This window comes from Acanthochromis polyacanthus, chromosome 14 (genome assembly GCF_021347895.1).
Source record: "Acanthochromis polyacanthus isolate Apoly-LR-REF ecotype Palm Island chromosome 14, KAUST_Apoly_ChrSc, whole genome shotgun sequence".
Lineage (NCBI taxonomy): Eukaryota > Metazoa > Chordata > Actinopteri > Pomacentridae > Acanthochromis > Acanthochromis polyacanthus.
Window position 1 is genome coordinate 21,674,922 of NC_067126.1, and position 18,249 is coordinate 21,693,170.

At 37.5% G+C, this 18,249-nt stretch overlaps 1 protein-coding gene across 1 annotated transcript in view; it reads right to left on the minus strand.

Moving 5' to 3' along the window:
- Positions 1-18,249, minus strand: part of LOC110956356 (dynein, axonemal, heavy chain 7) — an 86,376-nt gene that overhangs the window by 65,252 nt on the left and 2,875 nt on the right. The window contains 19 exon segments of the mRNA XM_022201760.2: positions 798-991; positions 5,570-5,756; positions 6,855-7,222; positions 7,377-7,517; positions 9,934-10,113; positions 10,652-10,798; positions 10,983-11,207; positions 11,568-11,646; positions 12,002-12,129; positions 12,442-12,714; positions 13,100-13,279; positions 13,440-13,623; positions 14,245-14,364; positions 15,229-15,354; positions 15,619-15,691; positions 15,940-16,120; positions 16,334-16,388; positions 16,740-16,920; positions 17,092-17,185. Coding sequence (XP_022057452.2) covers positions 798-991; positions 5,570-5,756; positions 6,855-7,222; positions 7,377-7,517; positions 9,934-10,113; positions 10,652-10,798; positions 10,983-11,207; positions 11,568-11,646; positions 12,002-12,129; positions 12,442-12,714; positions 13,100-13,279; positions 13,440-13,623; positions 14,245-14,364; positions 15,229-15,354; positions 15,619-15,691; positions 15,940-16,120; positions 16,334-16,388; positions 16,740-16,920; positions 17,092-17,185 — 3,116 coding nt within the window.

Here is an 18,249-nt window from a genome sequence, read left to right on the forward strand (position 1 = left end):
ACAATGTTTGTAATGCTTCTTGATTAATATACACTTAATTTCCTCTTTTCAATACCACTCAATATCCCTATTTTTCTGCGCTTTGTAGGCTATTTGTAGGTATATTGCCTCAATGTGGATGTTTTCCAAAGCTAAAGCATTAAAACTGAAAGTTCAGCACCTCTGTTTCTCTGTATCCCAAGACCTAAAGTAAGTCATTTTGTCAGGGCTTTGCATTCAGTGACCGATAACTCAAATTCTCCCCCAAAAAACAAGCTTTCCCCAGCATTAACTTCCCAACAAAGCTTAGTCTAAAAGCCAGCCCACATCTCTACTGCAGAAATCCCTTCTTAACAGAGAAGCTGATGACTATGTGTGTCTGTACTGGTGTAATGAGAATTCCCAGCAGTCAGAGAGAGAATTGAGGAATAGCAGAGTGAAAACTAAAGGAGAAATAGAAAGGGTTTCTATAATTAATTTACCATAGCTAGCAGAACATTTTCTTGCCGTAAAATCAATTTCCAGTTTCTTTTATATTTATTTCCGTGTCTGGATTTTCTCCTTTCACATGCTAAATCTCCGTTTTGGATCTTTTCAGATTTAAAGTCTCCAGTAAAAAAAAAAAAGCTAGTTTTGATTTAAGCTTATTTAGAATTGTGTACACAGACAAACTAATTTTGGCTGGCCATCTGGTATTAAGGGTTGTTAACTACACGCAACACTGATGCAGTGACACTACACAGTGTAATTGATGACATGAAAATAATTAAAAGAATAAAAATATCATTATGATTTTGGACACAGTCATGACAATTTACCTTGTGGGGTCTTTGGTCTCAGACAGGATTTCCAGCAGTTCCTCGTTGGATAAAAAGAAGAACCGAGGAAAATAGAGACGTTTCTTTTCCAAGTAGTTATTAAGACCTTTGAGGATCAGTTCCAGAAACTGATTGGACTTCTTAAGCCGCTCCAACATCTTTTCAATGGCTATCACTGCCAACACGTGCTTGTCCTACATCAGATTAAAGAGAATAGTGTTTAAAGCTTTGGCCAAGCACCAAGGCTGGAAATTACATCTTCATCATCAACTCATTACAGCACATTTACAAGACCAGTTAGTACGACACACATTCAAAATGCATATAGTTTGCCCCTTTCAGGTCCATCTGGAGTTATTTCAGGTTTCCAGGTCTCTTCTTTAAAGACAGCAAACTGTTACAGTTGATAACTAATCAAATATATTTTTTTTAGGCCTATTGTCTACCATTGAGCTTTTTCAAATGGAGCAATCCTAGTGACTGTTCTTAAAAGAAACCAGGAGTTTAAACACATCATGTATACAGACAGGCACAGCTCAACTTTTATACAATAAATGAAATGTTTGACACAGTTGTCCATATGTACGTATGTTTTCTGATCAAAAATTAAAGAAAATTCTAAAATGCAATGTGCATTTTTGTTATTTAAAGACACAAATGACAGAAAGATAAGTTTGTTGTACTCTCTTTCTCTACAATGCAGTGTTGTCACTGCTGTTTGAAAGTGACACTAAAGCACTGCCTTTTCTTCCTGAGTAACATCCACATTATGTTCCACTGTGAGGTTCACTTGTCACACAGCGCCCTAAAAAATCCACAGTGGGACAGTAATAGAGATTTCACCTGAGGCCTGTCTAGCACCTATGAAATATTTCAGCTCTGATATGTCTCATCTCTACACTAATTCAATATCTTCTGAAACTGTCAGCCCCAGGAAGTGTCTAAATAAAAATTCTATCCAATTTTCAAAGTTGGACAGTGAATGCTGAGAATTCTCACATGACAGTGTTAGCAATTCTGAAATGAAGCCTGAGATCAACTTATGAATAGTATGAGATGAAATGCAGGAAGGAGCAAAATGCAGAACTACTGTGAAGTCAACATGAAAAACAAGGAGTAACATGGCCGAGTGGTTATGGTGCATGACACATAGTTATAACGCCCAAGGTACAACTGACTGTATGTCCTCTATTGCACTGTCTGTCATTTACTGTCTCCCTCCAGACTGCCCACTTTGTTGACCAAAGGCAAAAATTGAAAAAATAAAAAACACGGAATATCATACCAACATACCATTACTGCTTTTTATTCTTCAACAATTCTAACAGACATGATAGGCAGAAATATCTTTGGATGTGGCATTGCAGTGACTTAATCATCACTATTATATGATTGTTCTTGATATCCTAAAATGTATGGATAAAATGGAAGAGATGGAAGAGTCATTTAAATGTGGCTTTTCCCTCTAGGATCACCACATTTATACAAGTAAAAGATAACACTGTTTAAAACCATTGATAATGAGGGGATTTTTAACAGGCAATATCAGTAAAAGAGAAAAGATTCAGTAACTACAGTGCCTAGAGTTAAAGGACAAATAAAATAATCAAGCTTAATATCTCAAAGGTATAATAGATGAAGCACAAGCCAAAGGTCTGTTTTGATTGTATTTTTATGCACAGACAATTATACTGGGTGAGGGGGCCTGATGAACTGTAATTCTGTCTTTTCATGAATGTCATCACATTTCTGATTTTGGCCCATTCTTTAAGAGGACGATGTAATAATAGGTTTATTTTTGCCATCACTGTGCCAGCGGGAAGCTATTCATGTGCGCACTGAATGGATAACAATGTTTTAATGCATGTATTATGTGTGATAATGTAGTTTTTATGCACCAAACAGATGGCTTCAATGGAGGACAGCAACTGTCCTCAGCTGATACGGCAGGTCTATAATCTGCATGGAGGAAAACCATGACATAAATAAAATATTTTTCTTTGTTCTCAAATAACACAAATCACACATCCCGGGCAAAAAAAAGAGCTTTGTATATTGAAGGTAAATCATGCAGAGTATTACATCTGCATGTGTGGGAATGTAATACTAAGCGAGCTACTCGTTTACCGAATATTACTGTTGTTGTTATTGGCTGAATCCATCAGTATGTTGGTAAACAATATGCCAGTCATTTTCTCTGTGAGCTCAGAGATGAACTGTTTCTACCTTCCCCAGCTCATTAGAAGGGGTAAGAGTGTAGTGTGCTGCATAGGTAAAAGGACGCAGGTTCATCAAAATAAATCTTTTAAATTGATTTGGCCCTGTTTTTATCTGCAACTGTGCATGCAATAGTAGGTAAGTGACACATTAAAAAAGCCAGAAAAAATAAATAAATTGGAAAATGCTGCGATGTGGAGGCTGTGAGGAACTGGAAGATGAGTGGATCTTGAGCAGCTCCTAGTGGCTGATGTAATGGCAACAGCCAGGGCTAAAACATGACATCCTGATGTGATGTGCGTGTAGCAGAGCTGCACTGCAGCCTGCCTCTTTGCTCACACTGTTCTGACATCATATGTAGTTGAGATGATTCTAATTTTATGCACTGCTGATCAATGCTACGGATGAAGTGAAGGGATGTGCCGTTTGTCAGCTTTTGATGCAGTACAAGTCAATGCTGGGGTGTGTTTTTTTTCCTATAGCTGGCCTTCATGGTATGGTTTGGCAGAATCATTAGCTTTAAACCACGCAAGAAGTTTAAGATTAAAGATAAAGAATGTCGTGTGAATCACAATCTTAGTTTTGATAACTGTTTATCCTAAAATACTGGTTTCCCAACATAAATTTAAGAATGTTTAAAACGAATACTAAAGATGTAAAACTTACTATATATTTATGTTTCTTAAATCATTCAAACTCAAATATAAATCATTCATTCAATCAAATATCTGTCAGAGCTGTGAGCTAACAGTTCCAATGTGATAGGGAGCAACTCAATGTGTAATGTCCACTATCATTTGGGGTCATTCCTTATATACCTACAAAAATTTCTTTTTCCTCCAAAATTTATAAAGAGGATATTTTACTGTCATCACCGGTGTGTCCATACGTTCAAGTTAGCCATAGCCACATTACAAACACAACTAGCAGCATCTTTACCAGGTTGATTGAAAGACAGTTCTTTAAAAAAAAGGAGCCAGTTTTCTGCCCCGTTCACATTTTCCAGACAGCTTGTAGTATTTTGTTATCATCTTCAGTACTTATAATTTTTGGGGGTTTTATAATAGAAGTTCACAATGATAAACATACATTATGTATAAAGAGCTTTCCAAACTGCTGCGAAATTTTGAAAAACACGCAGATTTCACAATGAAGTTTAAAAGCAACATGTTTTGATTGATAGTATAAAAAATTGTTTTAATGCCCTGAGCATGTTTTAAGATAGTCTCAGGTTTGTGCTGGGTCTTGTTTTTTATGATTAATGATTGACAACTGTAATTAGTGCCTCCAATAATAAACAGAGAAGGACTTCAGCATGTTGTGCAACAATGGTCTCCCATCTGGTCTTTTACAGCAAAAACTCGCCAGCCATAGTGGTATAAGTTATAGCAAATACACAGTCACTTACTAGTGAGTCCATTGTTCTGGAAACAACTGCAGTAAAAATCTTACATTTCTTCGAGACTTGCTATGCAGAAAGGAGTGGGTATGTCTGTTTTCATGTGATAGTCTGTCTAACTTCATACACTAAAATTACAATGATACTCTTACATAAATGCATAATGATACTTTTGCTTTGTCTCACTCCAAAAACAATTGTCTTTTCAGTGAAATAAAATGAAAGAATTGTCTGGTAAAGTATACATAGCTCCTGTCTAGATCATCTTTATAATGGATAGTAATCAGTTTAACTGTGCGTTTCCAGAAATAACCCAAGATAGACTTCAGCTGAGCCCTGATTTTCTGAAAGTGGGTTAGCCAATTCCAAGTGTAAAAAGTACTGCAACAACATTTGCACCAACATGCTCAATAACACAGTGAACACAGCTAACAGCAGACTAGACAGTACACATGCTCATCTGTGTGTGTAGGCTCCCTGTCCCTTGGTGACCTCATTTTCTTTGTGGCTCCATACACCCCTGCCCCTTCCAGACAAAATCCATAATTTCTATTTGATGGTGCAGTCAGGCTGGGCTTTCTGGAGGACACTGCCTGAAATTGATGTGTCTCATTTCAGGTCTACTGAGGACGCCAATTACCCTTTGGAAACTCTTTGAGGATGCTGGTGCAACCCTCACTTTCTATCCTCGTTCTCTTGTTTTTCCCTTGCTCTCTATCCTTTTCCCACTCTTCTCTCCTTCCCTTCTCTTTGTCTAAATACTCTCTTATGCTCTACTGTATCTGTGTGAGATTCCTTGTTTTCTCTGCATTCCACTTCCACCCTCTGCTGTCACTCTTGCCACTGTGCATGTATCCGTGTATATATATGCATATCATCCCACATGGTCAGGTTTCTGCTGCCTTATGCACCAGAGCTGTGCGTTGAATTTGATGTGATTTTACTAGACAACCTTATATTCTAATGAGTATGCTGCCTGGTAATATATAACAGGCCTTAGCTGTATATGTTGTACTTGAATTTGCAGATACATTTGCAATTCAAGCCACCAGACTCCTGACTATATTACAAATCATTTTCAGCATTTACCTTATTTGCTCCCTCTTAACAGCAATCCAATTATACACTACTGTGATTAGAAACGTATTAGACTTACCAAGGAAACTTGTTTCATAGTGTCTCTCCATGTTTTGTCAACAGTTGTGAAACGTCGTCCCTCTTCAGGCATCTGAATCATGATGTCTGGTGAGCTAAATATAGGCTCCAGGTAAAGCCAAGTGGACTGCACCTTTAACCATTCATCCAGGATCTCTTGGAGAAGCAGCAACTTGCCTTCCCATTCCCTAAAATTAGTCATAACAATGATGATAAATATGAAGTGAACCGTAGCTATGTCTATGTAGTATCTTGCATTTAATGTCAGGTATTCTTCGAATCTAAAGTTTCAATAAGGAGCAAAGGTAGATGGGATTGAGTCAAGGTGTGCATTGTAATGGGTATTGACAAACTGATTTCCTTATCCCTACTGTGGTATCATCTTCTCCCCCCTGAAGCCAGATAATTGCATTATAAAATTTTAATGTTATATTACAAATGTTGATCAAAATCTTCTTGCACAAGCCTTCATCGCAATCTATCACAATATATTTTTAAAGACTGCAGGAATCCTGTAACAAACTATGCCTCGCAGTAACATAATAATTCAACAAGCTCAGCAATTATAGAGGATGGGGAAATTTTATTTGCTGAACTCAGTGGGAGATTAAAATTAAATAGTAATGATTTTTTAACAACAATTCTGAGGCAGATAAACATTTTAGGTCTTCAGACTGAGGTATCAGATCTGTGTGTGTGTGTTATGTAGCTTGTTGTATTTGTGTACAATGCTCTAGTTTATAAAACATCTCACTGACCTCTGGAAATATCAAGGGCAGAAACCTGGGAGATTCTAACAATATCTAAATAAATGTAACTTAGATTTAGGCAATTATCATTTCAGAACAGACCTGTACCTCACTTCAGACTTCAAAAAAAAGATTAAAGTTCCTATGATCTGTACTGGCATTGTTGTGGAAACTTTAATCCACATACTGTGACATCTATTCAGCAGCTGTCCTTTTGGACAGAGACCATTAACTCACTACAAGCATCTATGAATATATGTCTCTCAGTTTGTCTGCTGGGGTCCAGAGCAGCACAGCTTGTTGTCAAAAACAGATCGATTTTGGCAGCAAAATTACAGAATCTGTAAACGTTAGCGGTGAGAGTGGTAGGGCACAGATGCCTGTATTTGTAGCCCAGCAGAAAGCAATACACAGACTACCAAAGGACTGTAGCAACAATGAGTGTATGGAATGTTCTCATTATGTACATCATGGTGTGAGGGAACTGCTTCTAAACTAGTAATGCATTATGATTCTTTAGTTTCTCTGGTCTCTTACCGTATTTCCACCTCAAAAGGCTTAATGAACGGTGAGCCCCTCATAGTCTGTGTCTTCACGATATGATCATCTAACAACATCTGTACTTCCTCCACAGAAGATAGGATGGAGGTGCCCGTCTCTCGGTATGCAAGCAGGCTGAACTCCATATGACTCCATTCACTGGCCATCTTCTCCATCGCCTTTTCCAGAGAGTATTCCTTGCTGGCCGCCTCACTGATGCCTTCAAAGCTGTTCAGATGCTGTTCCAGGTGCATGGATAGGAAGTGAGCCACACTGGCCTGGCCATCAGCTGTTTCCAGGGAGATGCCAGCCAACTGTGACATGGCATCCCAGTGGCGTGTACGCAGGCCCGGGTTGCACAGTACCTGTTAAAGAAGAAGTGGTAGTGCAAAAGAAAAAGATTCTTATGTAGCCACATTTCCATTTAAACCATGATTTACTAAGTTACAACAACAAAGCAACATAAATTAAAGTAATTATGATTTCTGTGTAGAACAAATCTTTCTCTTTAGGGGTTACCTGAATCATAGGAATATGTTCCTTGAAGGCCTCGACCTTGGTTTTGACAGTAGTGGCTATGTTAAGGGCATTAGGTACTTCACTGAAGCCTTTCTCCAGCTTGTATAGAGTGCGCCAGTAGTTGCCAACATCACCTTCTACCTATATGAGTGGTGGGGTTACACAGGAAATAATTACAATGGATATGAATGTCAGTTTAGAATAAGCTTGAGTACTGTGTATAAAACAATGTCTTCTTATGTTTCAGTCTCTTCTGTGAGTTCAGCTGTTAAAGAAATTCGAGTGTGGACATAACAGATTTTTCTGAATTCTTACAAGTTGCTTGCTGATTAAAAGTGGCTGTGGAGAAGCTACAACAGCACAAGCTGTTATAATAAAAGACAGAAGAAAAGTACTGAAAAAGCAGAAATGAATACAAGAGAATTAGATCAAAGGCAGATATGAGAACATCAGAGAAACTGATGGATACAAGATAGAATACACATAAAAAGCACAAACCAGTCTGACAAACAGAAAGGCAGACAGATAAAAGCCAGTCCGTCTCAAAGACTTAAGACAGAAAGGAGTTGTAACATTGTGTGCACAGCCTGAGTGCTTAGGATGGTGGTTAAGCACTTGCTGTGGTGTTAAATTTGGCTGCTGTGGCCAGTTTAGCCATTTGCTAGTGTGCTCATGTGTCATTCCTTTGGTGTTATAGGTGGTTGCTAAAAAGGTAACAGGTGGCTTGTAGGTGGATGCTTTGCTGTCCTAGATAGTTACTTTTGTATTTTCAGGGAGCTGCAAGGATGAATGGGAGAGGTTGCTATGGGGATTTAGGATGGTTGTCAGGATAAGTACTAAGTGACTGCCAGATCAAAATATGTTTCTGTAGAAAGAATCTGTAGAAACATGAAGTGGAAAACACTAGCACTGCCGCTACAAACCACTTGGAAATTTGCTTGTAGAGTTTGTATGTTCTCTCTGTGAGGTTTCAGTGGCCTTCCACTTTTCACAGAAATGCATGTTAGGCTAATTGTTGATTCTAAGCTGACTGTAGGGTTGAGTGTAAGTGTCTATAGTTGTCTTTCTCTGTGTTAACCATGTGATGGAATGGTGTCCTATCCAGCCCAATCTCAGCTGGAATTGGCTCCAGCCACTCACAATCTTCTACAAGATAAAGCAAGCATAGCTGACAGATGGATCTAAGGTCCTTTTTATTAAAACTACATCTGAGCAGCTTCGTTAGAACAAAGTCATTATTCTTATTAGTTTCACCTGTGGAGTACAGCTACACACTACATTCTAACTGCACTATTTTCATATTTAATTAGTTTTTTTATTCTTAACTAATTTCCATTGTCAGTTTCTTACTTTTTTCAGTCTCTTTTTTGTATTGCCTTGTGTTTCTTTTATAACTGGGCTTCGTAACTTGTCTTACATAAAGTTCTTTGAATTGTCTTGCTGATGCTGAACCATCCTACACATCCTACCTTGCTCTGTCTTTACTGTACAAGAAGACAAAAAGGCTGTCATAGAAAAGCCAATAAAACACTGCGATGTCAGAAACAGAGACGTCAATTAAAAAATGGAGACGAGAATACTGCATGCAAACTTTCCTACACACATACACATCTCTGTTTCCAACACGAGGTAGTGCATTTCACATGCTATGTGGACACAGCAAATTGAGGCAGAAAATAATGGTATGCCATATATGATTTATGACATTCAGTGTGTTTGAAGACTTAATGCAATGAGCCAAAAAGGCTCAATAAATTCGTCTGTGTATGTATGCGAGTGTGTCTGCATGCAAGTATGTGTGCTAAAAAGTTTGCAAAGTTACGATGGATGCAACCTAAATAGCTGGAGGTTTTCACATGGTAACAGTTTGAAAGATGAGGGAGATGGTTTTCAAAGCTTTAAACAAAAACAGTATTGCTGACAATCAAAATTTATTTATGGGCACACAAACCCACCACGGGTGTCTCAACTCTAATGGAATATTCTTACTGCAAAACAGTTTACCTGTCCTTGCACACAGTGCTCAGCTGTTCACTGATTAGAGGACCTACAAAGGTGCACTTGTTTATACTGCAGATGATCTGCATGTCACTTACGGGACATACATCATATTTTCAACCTGACCCCTTTGTAAATATTATACTCAAATGGTACTCTAAAGGGTAGCAACCTGTTTATATTTACAAGGCTGTACCAAGTGTTCAGAGCACCACAGAAATATCTAGTGTGATGTATTGTCCCTAATGACCTTGACAGTTCATAATACAGTTTATACAACAGCCTGAACTACTTATGTTGCACAGTAAACAATCTTTCAGGAATACACATAACTTTCGGTCATACTTTTTATCATTTCTTTAATCAGGTCTTCCCTCATTATCCATATACATATATTTCAGTACCTGTATGATGGTATTCTCAACAGCAGTGAGGCTAAAATGAGGATGTCATTGTTACATATAGTGAAAAACAGAGCTCTGCTAAACTCAATTTCATGTCACGTAAACTCCCAAGTCTCATCTGTATTGAATAAAAAGTAATTTTCTACTGCTTGTACCTTGTCTGGGTTCACATCAGAGAGCGGTCCATGGAGCCAATGCTCGTACTGTTTTAGGAAATCAGTTGCTGTCTCATACAGACACAGGAAGGGTGTCAACTTGTCCTGGATCTTCTTACGTTGCGGATACTGGGAAACAGACCAGCCGTAGGCCTCCTCTTCTTGATTGAAATCATCAATCTTTCCAGAGTGGAAGGAAGTTTGGGTGACAGGTAAGGGCATTAAGGAGAAAGAAATAAGACATACAATGAAAAGGTAGCTGGAAAAGTAGATGCCTGTCAATGTATGGATCACACATAATAATTACAAGGTAAGTCTAATGCATCTTTGCTGACTGTTGCGTTTGCTTTTTTGTTTGGCTTTTTTGTATCCAATGCTGCCCTCTAGAGGTTAAATATTTTCAAGCACATACTTTACTCTTCCAATACGACGCAATTATACACAATAATTATTATTCTGTACCTTTTAGTGGTAGTTCATGCAACATACATTCTTTAATATAATTTAGGATGTAAAGTACTTCTAAAACCAAAATTTCTATAACTGTGAGTCATGCTATTAAAGAGGATCTTACACTCCTGAATAAGTTAATGTCACCAACTTTGTGCGTCACTATATTATACAGTGTCTTGCTTTTCAGTAGAACTGCCCATGTTCTGCACAACTTAACTCCAATATTGGCCTGTCCTCCCTCTCCATAGCTTTTATTCAGATATACCTTTTCCATAGCTAACTCCAGTTTGGCATTGAGGGCCTTGGCTTTCTTCAGGTACTTGCTGAGATCCGCCAGCTCATCAAAGGAAATAAACTCTTCCACCTGTAAACTGTAGCTCTCCAGTTCTTCTACAAAGCGTTCCCGGCAGAGCTGGAAAGAGTGCATGCACAGAAACATTCTTTGTGTTTTCTAGCTATCACCACATGTCATTTCACAATATCCATTTACTTGGAAAATTCTTCTAGTCTGGATTGAAAAATATTCAGATTATGTTCAGCAGATCTCAATACTTCTACAGACACGATAGATTCATGGAAAAAGTAGAAACACAGACCTTGAGGCTACTCTGATATTGCTTTGTCTTTTCAGTAACTATCTGCCGGTGCTCCTCAAAGATGGATGGCATGCGTTTAAACCAGTGGATGGTTTCTGTGTTAAGCTTCATATCAGCTGGTGACAGGGTGGCAAAGTCTATCAGGGAACATAACTGTTTGTTGGAGTCTGCCAATCTTTGCTCCAACTGTGGCATCTCTGTGGTCTTCACCTTGTTAATATAGGCCTGAAGGGTGCAGAGAGACACAACATACATCAGAGTTGTACTTTATTATATAGAAGAAGTAGTTTGTACTTGAAAATAAAGCATTTAATCACTACCACTGCTACTGTCCATGCTAAGCTAGTTAGTAGTAGCAGTAAATTAATAAAGAATTGCCCTTTCTTGCTGTATTCTGAGGTTTGACTCAGGTCAGGGGCCTATTTCAAGAACCACAAGACGAAAAATAAAAATTCAAGGTTTTACTGACTAGATGTTGAGTGTAAAATGCAATCCGTAACTGCTTTGCGGACAAGATGCAAAGGATTGTTGTGAATGGCTTAATGCAAGAAGCTGCTCTGTGTGATGTGAATTCAAGGCGGTTACCTTAAGCTCTATCAGTTTTTGAGTATCGCATGGTGTGCTTAGTGCCTTCTCTGAAATCTTCTCAAATTCATCACAGAGCCTGTGAAAGGGAGAGCAGAATTAATTCAGCTCTATATACAGAGGATTTCACAGATTTACAATCTCATTATGACACAGCTTGGAGCTGGAGAGCACCATCGGGACAGATGCCAATACACTAGCTAACACTGATTCTGAACCAAAAAGCATATTTATGTAAATTCCCTTTGACCTGCAGTGTTTACTTCTCAAGAGTAACACATTTAGATTTGAACACTAAAGTCTAACTATACATATTTCAGCAGCATCTGTCAAAATGATGCCTGTCTGGAATTGGTTTAATGGGAACTTGCTTCAGCAGCACTTTGAAATTATGTTTTGATGGGGATATAGAATACTCCTGTGAAACAACTCACTTCTTGTTGATGTCCTGATGGTCTTGCAGCATGCGTGTAACCAGTTTTTGTTGTAGTTCCTGAGCACGCTTGACAAGAGAGTGGATGAGTTTGTGGGACCGGACCTCAAACATGCCGAAATGTACCACCTAAAGTCAGCAGTATCAGAATTATTACAGTGTAATTATAATGTCCAGTGACAAATCTAGAATATAGCTGATTTTTAAATGGGCATAATCAGTTGTCTGCTTTAAGAATTCAAGGATTGTGGCTTATAAACTTTACTAATTCTGTGACTTTTTGGCAGTATTTTATTTGGAATATTAATTATCAGTGAAGCTAGACATCAATGAAATATCATCAATTTGCATTTGAAAAAGACTAAATCCATCAAATTACCAGAGATGGATAAGTTACTTGACTTTGCTGGATTTGGGGGAAGGACTTCTTTGAGTAAGTACCTTGCATGGTGTGTACTGGATCTGGTCAGCAAGCTGCTGGTAGTGTTTAACTTCTGCCACAATTTCCTGAAACGAGTGCTGTTCACTGAGGAACTGCTTCACATCCTCCTCTGTCTGCTTCGATACCAGTGCAGCATATTTATCATACTCGTGGACATACTCCTTGGGCCGGACACACTCATCCCAGAACACCCTGCGCACCTTGTCCTGCTGGGCCTGAAGAATCTCTGGAAGGATGATCGGCTTTAGAGTGCTTCCAAACTGGGAGCTTGGCTGGAAAAAAAAGAAGTAGGGTAAAAACTCAGGCAGAAAGCTAAACGTATTACTCTGTGATAAAAGTAGGGGATGAATGCAATGCCATGATAAATTAACGTGATTCTAAAATACAGAATAAGATCACCCAAATCGTATGCTAGGAGGAAAAACATAGCAATCACTGCTAAATACTAGAACTTAAAACATGTGTGATTCAATGATATCCTATGTATTGAGTGTCAGCATTAGAAATCTTTCTCAGTCCACAACTGTGACAAGAAGTTTCACTGAAGACAAAACTGGATATTATGACAATACTGTGAAATTAGGATGCATTAGTTTTCAGTAAATAAACTCAACTAAATGTTCTCTATATACCACAAACACAGATTTGGCTTCTTACCCACTCAGGGTACAGTTTGGTTTCCACACGAGGCACTATGCTGACAGATCTGAGCATAAGCTCATAGATATTAAGAAGGGCCTCCTCATATATTTGGAAGTCGGGGTCATATTTGATTTCCCTGTCCTCCAGGATGAGATGCAGAACAAAGCCTGGGTGCTCACTGGCTCGATCTGAATGCTAAGAAGGTGCAGAACAAATTAAAACAAAGCCTCTTTTCCAAAAAAACAGCACAACTTTAAGTGCCCAGCTAGTTATCTGGGTTAAATTACAGCCAGGGTGGTTGTACTTTTCTAAGCTACATTACCCTAAACTGCATAAGCTTCCTCCTACCACCTACCAGGTCTTGAGAAATTAGGTGTGTATAGTCCATCATCGACTCTATTACAAGACTCTGCAGCTGGGTTGTCATCAGTGCAGCCATGCAGTTGAAGAAAGATTGAAGTTTTGCTGTGTTGCTTGTGAAAGGCACCAGCTTGCGCCTGAACGCTTGATAGTAAATGTTATGCACTTCAGGAACCCAACTAGAACAGAAAAAAGTCATACTTGAGATTCCAATTAAGGGAATGTCAACCACAGATGCAAATATCCAAAAGTCAATTTATACCCGCAAAATGACCATTCAGTAAGATTAGTGTTGGACATAAAGTCACTCCTCTGTTATTTCACTGGCTGCTGAGTCCAAGCTTTGTAAAAATGCAGAGTTAGTTCAGCTCTGGGTTGTTCAATTAAAAGCTCTATGCCGATGCAAGATTTGTATTTGTTGGACAAGACAAATAATTTAAAACTTACATCAGGTCATGTTGTAGAGGTAAGGATTTTTCTAAAAAACATACCATCAGCTAACCTCCACAGAACAATTAGAAGAAGAGAACACTGATTGTTGTTCATGTAAACCTCCTATAAACCTACTACTCACTGATACTACAGGAGACTCATTTAGTTGATAGCACTTTAAAGATGTCCTGTGTTCACAATGGCTGGCAGTCATGGAGCTTTAAAATTCAAAGTATCAATTCTGACACTGCTGAACTGCACTGTAAAGTACTCTTGAGCATGACTCTGAATTATTCAAGAAGTTTCACTTCCTATTACTTTTTAAGTGAAGACAAATATGTTGGTGTTAGGTGATAATGTGGACTTACTTTTTGAGGAGGATTCCTCTGGCATTATTAACTTGTTCCTTTATCATCTGTTCAAACACAGAGAGCTCAAAGGACTCATCTCTGCTGTGGAACTTCGTCACATCTATCAGACGGAGATTGCTGCAAACAAGTCAACCACTGGAGTAAGATTACAAGGCAAATATGAATCTACAGAACAAATAATCCATTATTACCAAGATCAACAGGGGTGTGTGATGTGATATAATACAGTAGATCACAAATTTTAAAAAAGTACACATAAATCTTAGATCTGACATCATTTTCTGTAACTGAATATGAGCCTAAAGAATGGTCCTCAGAAATCAGGAGCTAGAGAGACCACAAAGCAGGTAAAGATATATTTCTTGTACAGCATTTGTTCTGAGTGAATATTTTTTATTTTTGGTCAAAAAGGGCCATTTCCATCTAGTTCCATTATTGCATTTTTTAAGTGTATCAATACACCTACAATTACCATATTTGATTCATTTAATCTATGGAAAAGACACTGTATGGAGTATCATCCAAGTGTGCAATACAGCCTGCCATTATCCATGTTTTTTTAAAATATCATGTAGTCTATGTATTCTTTTACATAAATGCATATTGTGCACTATACACTCCTTGGCACTGTATGTGCTTTTTATGTCTTCACCCTGTGTAGGTTACTTTGTACTGTCTACTTTTCACATGTTGGTTCTAACTTACAAATACTAGAAAATAACATTTTAATCATTTTAATAATATTAAAATAAAATATTGCATCAGGCATGTTGTTTTATTCTGACAAAACTACAAAATGTATTTACCTACAAAGTCATTTTTAAATATATGATATAATTTTTTATTAGTAGTTATTCAAAATAAAAAGATAATTTAACAAAAGCTGATCAAGCCTCTAATGCCTGCATTGCATTTGGTATTAAAAAGAGCAAAAATAAATGAATTTCAGGTGTACATAAAAATATATCAGTGTATTCTTACGTATAAGAGTCATGCCATAGGTACAGCAGTTGCCGCATGGTGGGATTGAAAGAGTGAAGCTTTTCATTCATCCTCTTCCATGCCTGGATAAAAGATTTCTTCCATGGTTTTGGCATGATCTCCAATCTGACAGTGGAAAAATAACAGAGGGACAGTAAAGAAAATATATTTTTTCTGAAGCCAATACAAAATATACCATTTATATTTTAAAGTAAAGGCTTCCAGTCTCTGCTTAGTGAAACTCAGATTTTCTTTGTACAGAGAAAAACAAGAAATCTCCACATGGTTTGGTCATGACAGCTACCTGATGTAGTATTTATAAGTAAAGGCACAGCATACTTCTCACAGAAAAAACATACAGCATTCTCCCAACCCATTCCAGTGACTTACTCAAGTCTGTGAGGGGGCAGATCTTTTATGATGTCCTTGCCAAATGTCATTGGATCTTTAAAGGTGTATTTCACTGGAACCACAGACACAGGACATTGAAACAACAATACTTTATTAATACAGCTGTAAGCATTAAAATTGTACTTCTTTAAGCATAAAATTGTTAATAAAAATACTTTTTTTAAAAATTTAGTTATATGAGTAAATGTTTTTATCTTGGTTATATTTAGTGATTTTGGATTAATGGATAAATGGATTTCAGTAGGTTATCGGCTTGCATCTAATTAATGCCCATAGCTTGAAGTGTAATTAAATACATACAGACTGCTGACTTCATGCTGAACAAATAGTCCTCTTTGATCTCATCGACCAGCTGCTCCAGTGATGTGTTCATGCTCCTCAGGTGGCAAGGGACCATTTCCTGAATGTTCTTCAGCCAAGAAACTTCCAAGGGAACCACATGCTCTAGGTCTATCCCTTTTTGGATGAAGAGGTCATATTTCTGACAGGACAACATTTCTTTTTAAATTATTTTCAGCAACAATAAATGCAACACATCAACACAAAACACATCAAAAAAAATGGTCACAAATCAAGTGTCTGTTAAAGATTATGTAAAAGAATGATGGTGCACAATGTCCTCCTTATTAGCACATACACAACAAAAGAAAGGATGTTATTTAGCACATAACATCAAGTGTGTATTGAATTTTACCCTTTCACAGTGAGCTTTTGCTGTAAGGTCATCATCTTCTTCTTTCTCCTGATGGCTAAAAAGCATAGAAATAGTGCAAAGCAGGTGTCACAACCAATGTTACTTTGTGGATACAGATGGTATTTGCTATTTTTTATAGTGTAAAGTAGATATGACGTGGTCTTAATTGAGGCTCACAGTAAAAAGACGCTGTCAAAAAGGTTTTGCCTGGTTAGACATTTTATCTTAAGAAACCAAATTCAATGGATCATTTTATTTAAGTAATTAAGTACTTAGTCACATCCTGCATTTGCTGTCAAACCATACAGAGGACTCACTGATGGAGAGATGGTACATGCATTCAATGAAATGTCACAACAGACAAATAATTAAATTTAAAAGATTGTTTGAAAACTGTCCAACTCACCACGCTAATTTAACCAAAAGTCTACGAAAATTCATTTGCTTCTCTTCGTTCTGTAAGCGAGTTCTGATGCAGCGTTTGGACATCCCACGGATCTGCTGTGCCATTCTCCTCTTGACCAGGCTCTGGGGTCTGCCATACCTTACATTTGGTCTACTGGTTGCCAAATCACTCAGCACATCTTCTACAGCACATGTAGGGCAAAAAGTTCTGACTGGTTAACCAAAACATTTACAGAATTCAACAGTGTATAATAATATGTGACCATCTCTAATTAGAGTTGACATCAATTTTATCTGAGTCCAAAAAATATTACCAACTCAACTTTAAATGTTACTTTGAAAACTGAACTCACGTTTCCCAGCTGCCTCGGCTCCTTGAGGTTTGTGGCTGAATAGAGGAAACGGCTTAAATGATGGCTTTGCTTCCATCCATGGCTCTGTTCTGACCTGGGCAATGGTGTTGAGCAATAGTTTGATGTTGTTTTCACAAACAAGTTAGCTTAAATCTATTTGTTTCGACCTAAGAACTTTAAAAGGGACGATGCAAAAAAGAAAAGGTCAAGACAATCATTATTTTTAGGTATTTTATTGGCCAGTGTAGACCGTTCCATGCTAACTAACTACAGAGATAGTAAGCTCTTGTCATGTCAAGTTAGGCCTCGGAACTTCTCCATTTCTTTTTATTATTGCTACTGAAATGCTTTCTATTTTTATCAAGGACTTGAACATTGCTCCCTTAGATGAGTTTGGCAAATCCACAATTACTAGCCAGCTAGTGGATGATACAACTGCATGCATGAAACAGCTAACTGAAGTCCCAAAGACAACACAAACCATTGATATTTTTTCCAAGGCCTCAAGGCTCAAGCTCAACCTAAACAAATGTGAGCTTATGCCATCATTGTGAATCAACAAATGCATACAACATTCCTATAAGGTCGGGTGTCAAATATTTTGGTGTACATATGTCAAAACATATTACTGAAAGAGAAAACAAGAAAATGTGGAAGGTGTTTGAAAATCACCAAGCTAAACTTCATTCCTGGTTATTGAGAGATACCAGTTTACTAGGTCAGGTTTTTCTGACTGAGATGGAAGGAATCTTGAGGTGTACAAATCCTGAGCATTCTTTAGCTGTTTCTAACAGAGTCATCAAGAAGATTAACCCGATTATTTTTGGTTATATTTGGAAAAGAAAAAAAATCACTATATTGAAAAAGCTGAAATGACTACAGAATATGAAAATGGAGTTTTACAAGCCATAGACTTCGATTTCATAAATGGAACTTTGAAAAAGAATTTGTAAAAATCCCTTTTAAGTTTTTGGTTTCATATTACTATAGAAATTTTCAAGAAATAAGGAGGTATTGATCGATTATTACGATGTAATTTCACCATTCAAAGATTACTTGTTAAACTTTCCCTATTTCACCAACAAGTTCTCTTTTATTGGAAAATACTGTACAGTCACAATTTCACACAACAGATATATTGTGATCAAAAGCAAATGA